At 33.6% G+C, this 8484-nt stretch overlaps 2 protein-coding genes across 2 annotated transcripts in view; both read left to right on the forward strand.

Annotated features, from left to right (window-relative positions):
- The window catches only part of LOAG_16359 (hypothetical protein), a gene marked incomplete at both ends in the record, with an annotated part of 5268 nt that extends 532 nt beyond the window's left edge, over positions 1–4736 (forward strand). The window contains 13 exons of the mRNA XM_020449012.1: positions 185–272; positions 608–844; positions 916–1006; positions 1466–1583; positions 1695–1849; positions 1950–2054; positions 2137–2286; positions 2395–2440; positions 2713–2979; positions 3272–3387; positions 3677–3849; positions 4234–4396; positions 4533–4736. Of these exons, the coding sequence (XP_020307561.1) occupies positions 185–272; positions 608–844; positions 916–1006; positions 1466–1583; positions 1695–1849; positions 1950–2054; positions 2137–2286; positions 2395–2440; positions 2713–2979; positions 3272–3387; positions 3677–3849; positions 4234–4396; positions 4533–4736 (1913 nt within the window). The remainder of the gene's footprint in view (positions 1–184; positions 273–607; positions 845–915; positions 1007–1465; positions 1584–1694; positions 1850–1949; positions 2055–2136; positions 2287–2394; positions 2441–2712; positions 2980–3271; positions 3388–3676; positions 3850–4233; positions 4397–4532) is intronic.
- Positions 4737–6921: 2185 nt separating this feature from the next.
- Positions 6922–7756, forward strand: LOAG_10476 (hypothetical protein; the record flags this gene model as incomplete). The annotated part of the gene is made up of 2 exons (XM_003146000.1): positions 6922–7089; positions 7448–7756. 2 exons carry the CDS (start codon positions 6922–6924, stop codon positions 7754–7756), a joined length of 477 nt encoding a protein of 158 aa, XP_003146048.1.
- Positions 7757–8484: the final 728 nt, after the last annotated feature.

The following is an 8484-nucleotide window of genomic DNA, read 5'->3' on the forward strand; positions in this document are numbered from 1 at the left end:
TATATATATATATATATATATATATATATATATATATCTTTTGTGTTCATATCCAGAACTTAGTATTAGGTAGGATCGGTAGGAGTTCCATTTAAAAATATAACTCTATATTTATTGCTTAGTGAAAGACTAAGGAAGATGACCAAACGTAGGATATTTAATAAACACTGCTTGTTTGTTTCAGAAGGTCGCGTTTCACTGCATGATTTGGCGCATACTTTGAATGTCGATTACGAACATATTGAAAGTGCCGTTTCTGTTATTTCCAGGCAGTCATCGACTTTTATACTTTGCAACGCTGAACTGATTTCCAGATTTGTTGTTTCGCTTTTTTTTTTAACATTATAATACTTATCTGTGAAATTCGGACAGTTTTTCATTCTAATTTAATAAGTAGAAGAAAGGCAATACTTGATCATTTTGGAGCGAAATTCCCTTCACTTGCTTTTTGGACAAGCATCAGTTATTAAGTGTAAAATAATCCTGTTGCTGAAACTTTCAGATGACATTTTAATTAGAGATCATGTAGTTTTAAAGCTACTTAGTCTATTTACACTTGATTTGCTTTCTTTTTTAGCATATCATTTAGTGAATTTTTTTTCTTCAGGGATTATATAGCTGTGTTATGCAAAGGCCTGAATGAACGATTAATGGATGTTGGCATCGTTTCTATATCGCAGCTAGCAAAAACATGGGATTTGCCTACTGAAATACTAAACAGTTTAGTTCTAGTAGAAGTTGGCTCAAAGGTTGACGCTATACGCGATGGTGATGCACTTTATACTCGATCTTATCTATGTGCTCAACGAAATATCATTAGAGCTATGCTTTGTGGACTAACCAAGTTTGTCGTAATGTTTTACTTGAACTATTATTTCAAAGGGAGAAACCATGATTTTATCGTCTTGTTTTTAGGGTGACTCCAGTTACTAGACTGCAGTCTGAATTGCAACTAACAAATGCAATGTTTTGGTCACTTTTTGATGAGCTCGATGCAATGAAAGAGGTTCTCTCACAAAAACGAGTTTTTTGAAGTGTTTCTCATGGGGAGAAGTTTTTTGCACAATGTTTGTAACTAGTTAAAGTGGAAACAACATTCTTCAGTTAATTTCTCTGCCACTACCAATTTATATTTGTTTTTTATGTTTGCAATATTTATTAATTTTCAATTCCTCTTCAATTTTTCTATGCTCAGTCGATGTTCGAGCCCTCCTATTGAAAAAATTACATAGTTTGGGTCACCATGATAATGTATTAATGTTTTTTATATCTGCAATAACAGAGCAACCACTATCAAGTACCATTCTTATAATTAAATGAATGTTTCTTCGGAAAATTGGTCCTTTAGAATTCCTGTTCTTGAGGAATATCAATGACTCACTCAGGTTCTCCGTTATTTCATTCTTTTAATATGTAGGAATTTTGCAGGTGTTTTTCATTTTACTTCGAGGCAACAATTTTTCAGATCCCGGGAAAAATATTTGGTGCTCGCACATCAAACCATTGTCTATATCATCCAAACATTTATACGATTCTGGTTAAGCGGTATATACAAAAGACTTTCTTGCAGGAGGGAATTTTGAGTAATGTTTTGGTTTTTTAGTTATTTGGCGTGTTTTTCGGAGGTTTTGAAAAAATTCTTTAAATAGCCGTGCGATTCAGTTCAGTGCCGAGCATACATTTCGTAATTTCAGAGTTAGCGGTATTCAAAAAACTTTCCATAGCAGAGCCAAAGATTTACATGAAAGAAATATTGAAGGATACGGAGCATTCGACGTTAATATATTTCCCTTCTGCTATTATAAGCAGAAAAGTTTGGAATGAAATTGAAGCAGCTGTGAAGGAAGAGGTTAACCAGTGTAAAATTTGTTTTGAAAGCTAGATAATTTTCCCGCAGGTACAGGGAGAATATAGATGTATTATAATTTTAACTGTTATCAGTATTTTAGATGAATTCCAAATCGGTTGTTGATATTCGACTGCATATGCCAGAAATTGCTCAAGCTAAGAAAGACATTGAGCAAGCGGTCGTTTCATTGATGAAGAATAGCGAGGTTTGTCATAATTGATGGAGCTGTTATCTACGCATACTTCATATTCCCTTTTGTGCTTTATTCATATTTGTCGTTTTTAAAGGATTGGTTGTCTGTCTCTGGTACTTCTTATATCTACAGTCGACAGCTTCATTCATTTGCAATGCTAGCTTTGGATGGCTTCATCAATAAACGGGCTGAAGAGATTACTTCCGTTTGGGGTAAACAAAAAGCATCCAAAAAACTGGAAAAGGTATATTGCACCAAAATGTTCATGCGCACTTCATGCATTTATATTGTTTTACTCATATTGTTTTCGTCATCTATTATTTTTTTAAAAAGCAAAAAAATTTTCTTATAGAAACAAGGTGAGGACTGGGATACAGTGAGGAGCAAAAAAGGCAAAGGTGGGAAAGGAAAAGTTGTGAAACAAATTTCTGAAGAAGCAACTCCAGGCATGTTGTTTCAATTTCGATAATAGAGAAGAATTCGTTTTTTTTTGGCGATTAATTCGAATTTTTCTGTTAATTTTTTGGCAGTTCCTATCATTTTGCAGGTTTTTTGAAAGTAAACAAGAAATTATTTACTTTTTTCTCATTTACTGCGAGTTTAATGGTGCATAATGTCAATTGAATTAGTTCCTTTTCCTTTTTTAAATTTTATTCACCATGAATTTTAGACCTGTTAATTAGATTGTCAAAGGAAGAACTGATCAAGGAGCTGAAAAGGACAAGTGATATATCAAATGAACTACTAGAGGATGTTACTGAGCATATATGGACGAAAGCAGAGATTCTCCTTAAAACTCGAACAGAACTATTGCTGCATAACGTGCGGACGATATCCATACAAGATCAAAAACGTGTTCATGCACAGCTGCAGGAAACATTGTGTGCACTGTATGATAATATTTGTATTTTTGAATATGGCGCAGCTACTTTTGAAGGTTAATTTAGCTACATTCGTACATAGAAATCGTCTTGAATTTATAATATTATCAAGCTCTGCATAGAATGTTTGTAAATGCTCTATTCATACTAATGAAAGAAGAAATTCGATACTGTATCGGTAATTCCCAAAAAGGAATTATTGCTATTCCAACAGTTCTCATTATTCAGCTATCGTAAATGCACAAATTTTTAGTCAGTTTAAAATTCTAGAAAAAAATTAAATAATTTGTTACCTGGAGTTGTTTTCTTATGAAAACAATGCAATTTTCGAGAAAGAAATGAATTCAGATACGGTGGCTGCTAATCTCAAGATATATCTTCTTCGCACATTGTGTACACATTTTGCAAATAATGTATTATCATATGTATCGAGAACACAAAATATTGATACTCTTACCATAAAGGTATCATATAATAATGCACCATTCATGTTACTGTTTTTGCAACTGGTATTGGAGAAGGAATTATCATGACTGGGAATCGGTTGAATTTAATAAACTTTTCAATTACTGATTATTTCATACTCAGATTAATTTTGTTTTAATGGTGTATTTCTTTATTCTCATTTAAACCGATGCTTATTTTCCAATCTCAGCTGATTTCTTCATAAATTTAGCAAAAATAATGTACAACTAACATTACATTTTACTGGGAAGTCCATTTTCATTTCTTTTCTTGATTTTTATGTTTTAGGCTCGAAGTGAAACAATAGCAAGCATTGAAAGTGCGGAAAGTCGTAAGGCAGTTGAGAAGTTGTTCACATCATTGTCAACAAAGAATCTCGAATCATTTCATGATGCGGTGTTTGGTGTTTGTTCTTCAGCCATTTGCGCCTTGAATTTAAAAGCGCCTGACAAAAAGCAGCGGTTTATCTTTGTTTTTTTTTAATTTTTTTATGAACTGGGAATATTTGCCTCTTCATCTCCTTCTGGACATGATCACTGTCTTTTGAGAATAATTCAAATGAGATTTTGTAATCTTTTTTTTCTTGAACAAGTTTATTATATCGAATTGTAACAAATTTATAATATATATATATATATATTATTCTATACTTCATTGAAAGTTTATATCTCTGCTTAAATTCAGCAGATTCCATCAACTTACACAAATGAATTTGTTACCGAGAAACTGCTTTGGTTCTGCAAAGAGTTGGTAGTGTTTCAGATGCAGGATTTTAAAATTTTATTTTGCTATTTTATCATCTGTCGTTTACAATTAATATCGGATTTTCTCGTTCTTGTTTTCAGTGTGGAATTAATCAAAACATATGAAGACCAATTGGTGAGCCAGTTGCGCGAGTGCACAGATCCACCATCCGGTCTTCTTTTAACACTTCTGATATTGCTGGCAAGAAATGAAAAAATCGCGGTGCACGCCTCGGGGAAATTTGTTTCACACTTAATTGCAAAAGTAAGATTTTTTTGTAGAAAAAATGTGGCACGAAAAACGATCCAGCCGTTGTACTATGCAGTTCTGAGTGGTCTCTATTTTCCTTTTCATAAGAGCAAATATTGTTCTACTGATAAGAACTAACGATTAATTACAGGTGGAGAAGCATCCGGAAACGAGTCCAGAGCTTGCCGAATTATTAACGAGTTCCCAAAAAATGATTGTTTGGAGTATGCATTCAAAAGACGATGCAGATCTGACGGCAAAGTTGAACGAGAAATTAACGGCATTGATGGCAACTGTAAATGGTTTTGAATATTTGGAGAAACCAATAGTTGATGACGGTGTACTCAAATTTTGATTAAATATGTTTTGTGTTACTCTCGGCTCTTTGCTATATTCTCTTTTTCATTTTTATAAATCTAGGAATTCTATCTTACAAGCCTCTTCCTCTTGAATTATCTCAAATTCCTCAGGATTAGATTTATAAGATATCCGTGTTTTATCATTTGATAAATTTCATTTTGTTAATTCATCAGAACACCTCTTCCATTATAAGGCTATAATTTGCTGGACGGGATTCATTTCTTTAACAAATTCTTAAATCCAAACTGATATCTTTTAATTTTTTTTTTCAATCGTTGCTTTTTTATTCTCTATATCTTTGCTGTAGTATGTTTCTAGCATGATGTTTTTGCTAATACAATCTGTTTGCCATTATTTTTATAAAGTAAAAATGAATAATCAGTTGCTAAAATGGGATAATCTATCATATAAATTTGTTATCAACAACTAAATAAATTTAACATATTTTATAAATAGTAAATCTGGAATTCCCTTTCATTTAATAATGAAACTTTCAAGTATCATAATCACTGGTTTTTAAAATAAACGAACTGGTCAAAATTTAGTCAGAGCAATTGAAATTACTGAAAAAATTCTCTGGTTCCCAACTCCCCCTATCAGTGATGTAATCTGAATCGTGAAAGTTGGGATGTTTTGTTTAGTCTGGTCCCTGTTCTTTCGCAAGTTTTCGATATGCTTACATTCTATCCTGGTTGTTTGGCTTGCTATCTTATTGCCATTGCAACGGGACTGAAATTTCTTAAACCTCATCATTAACTTCTCTCACCAGCAGGGAACATTTCATTTCCTTTGCTTTTTTCTTTTTTTTTAAAATTTTTTCTCATCCCTCATTTATTTTTCCTCAAAATCAAAAGACAATCTTTGAGAGAATCACGCCACATATTCTGAATTTCGATTCAATTATATTAGTTTGTTTTACCCTTAATTGTTTGATTGGATAAAGATATCATTCTAACAATTATGAACAATTACGACAAGACTTCGAAATCTCATTGCTTTTGTTAAAATCTTTAGACATTTGAGGGGAAGAACATGAAGTATTGCAGATACCGTAGTCCATGGGTTCATCCAATTCGAATGATAAGGTACAGCCGTAAGAGTATAAGTGCTGTCTTTAGAGGAAAATACGACGTGACCAGTTCCGCCTTCTCTACTTTGGCATATTAGTGATGCCGTAGAGATCCGAATTCCATAGCACTTTAGTTTATTTCCAAAATTAGAAGAAGTCTCCAAGTAATGAAGATTTCAGCAATTTCACATTCATTCCTATTCTCTTTTTTACTGATAACATTTGATTGAAGCGAATTGAAATTTCCTAGCTAAAAGTATTCACTTTTCATTTCTGCCATTGTTTCGTTGCTTTGGAAAAAGAAAGTATTAAATTGACGGGTGACTAATAAGCTGTCCGAGTCACCGATGATTGCCTCTTATCGTACTGTTCCTGAATCAAGAAGGGTAGGATGGGCATCACTGGATGCATACATTAATTCATCGTCTTTTAAATTTATTCAATAGTTCTTACCTTCCTCCAGTATTCTTTCTTTTTGCTGTGTATTTCATTTTAGTATGAAAGGAGAATGTTCTCCCTTTTGTTGCTGTTTTCGTGTTTTTGAAAGTGATTCAGGTTTTATCCAAATGATTTTTTGTTTTTTTTTGATCTGTTCTCATTCTCCTACCCTACGAATTACGTAAGGTCGAAATCCGATCTCTGAGGCAAAGATCAGGAGAGCATAAAAGGGAGAGGATTGTATCGGCAGGATGGCTTTTGATACAAAAATTCTAATTTGAATCTTTTTGAAGCTTCTTGAAACTTCGTCTTAAGATAACTTTAATGAAATCAGTTGCAATAATTCTGCTGCTGAACAATTTCCTCCTTAAAAACACTTTCGAGAGAAATTGCAATTTTCAGCTAACAAATTAAACCAAACCTTTTATTGACAAATTTACAGAAATTCCCGTTATTGAAGTATGATTCTATCCATATATATACTACGTCTTATCAAGTATGAAAGAAAAGAGACTGCCCGTTCGTTTCCGGTTTTCTTCTTGGAAGTGATTCCGGCAGGTTTTTTTTTTTTTTTAGAGAAAGTCTCGTTAGAGACAATAATGTCACACAAATATATCGAACAAAGGGTAGATCTTTGCAAACATTCTAATTGGCCACTTGCAGTCATTCTGAAATGAGTATTGTTTTTAGTAATGTAACGGACTTTCGAAAACCATTTGTATCTGGTACGATGCCCAATGATCCTAGTCAACTTCTGACCTCTGCACTGATTGATCCAAATTGTCAAGTTGACCTCTGTGACTCCATAAAGTTCATGAAATTAGTGCCTCCTAAGGATGAAGTTGCTCGAATTTTTTAGTTATAATATCTTCCACAACTAACGCTGATAAACAGCTATAAAAAGAATCGTTAATTCCAAAAACTTTTTTGAATAATGTTGAAAATTTGACAGCTGACGCGCTCAAGTTGACGCAAAGTTGAGGCTTCAGTCTGCCATGAATATCTTTATCATATAGCTAAATATCTTCGACTTTCACTTTCCCTATCCCTCTTTGATCTCTTGTAATTGATCATGATAAGGACTAGGCTATGCCCAAATTCATGACGCAAAAATGCTAAATGAGCCTTACTTTATAGCAGCATTTTTTAATTTTGACCCCTTTAACCTGAAAGAGATCAATAATCAATTCATCATTCAGTTTGCGTTCAAAGAGTCCAGGAAAGGAATTCGAAATTCGTTAAAGTCAAGTTTGAAGAAAAAGGCATTGCTGTTGTTCGTGTGTAGTATCATTGGATATGAAAGGGAGGGAAAGGAGGAGAAAAGAGTCTTGTATCTTGAGAGAGAGGAAAGAGCACTTTCTCTCCCAACTAAAACACATCCACTCAAGCTGTTATTATTATTAGATAATGGTGGTGGTGGTAGTGGTGATGGTGATAGTCGATGGAGGAGATCTCTGGCAGCCTTAATGTGCAAAGGGTGTGAGGTATCGCTCTCGCACTCCAGCTGACCTTCGTCCTCCTCCCGCCTCCGTCTGGAGGTCATCCTTCTCTCACTATATTCCACCGACTAGACCATTCACTCGAGTCTCCAACAAGACAGCATTGATTTTCGTTCTCTTCCCTTTGTCTACTATATAAATTTCTTTTGGAATGCTGCCAACCTACATTTTTCTCATATCAGATTTCACTCAAAAGCTCATTTATAGGAATGAACGGTAAACGACACCATATCCTCTCTCTAATCGATTACATTTTCTCTTGAAAAAGCGGAGGAGTTGAAAAGTGGATGAATTGATTACTCCGGGGATGCAATTTTTGACCTTTCTTGTTCTCTTCAAATTTTCAAAATGAAATGAAATCTATTTTTATTATTTTCTGTTGTAACATATGTTTGTCAATCACTTTGAGTAATGACTGTCATGTCACTTTTGCCAAAATTAATTGAAAGGTCATTCATTTCCTTCTTCTTTCATCTTTTTTGGTGAAATTATTTTTGTGCTTTTTTCTTTAATTTCTACTAACTTTTTCCGCTTTGTTCTTTTCTATTTTTCCATTACACTAAATTAGGATTAGGGTCAAAGTTCGCCCCAGTTTTTTTCTTTTCCTTCTATTTCGACAATGGACAATGTGGATTTGAAACGAATGTCATTCATCCTTTGTAATTTGCTCCTGAAATTAAAAACTGAAAGCAATATTGAGTGATTTGATATAATAGATCAACACGTCCGGAAGTTTG

Source organism: Loa loa, assembly GCF_000183805.2.
Source record: "Loa loa unplaced genomic scaffold supercont3.1, whole genome shotgun sequence".
In the NCBI taxonomy this organism is placed as follows: Eukaryota; Metazoa; Nematoda; class Chromadorea; order Rhabditida; family Onchocercidae; genus Loa; species Loa loa.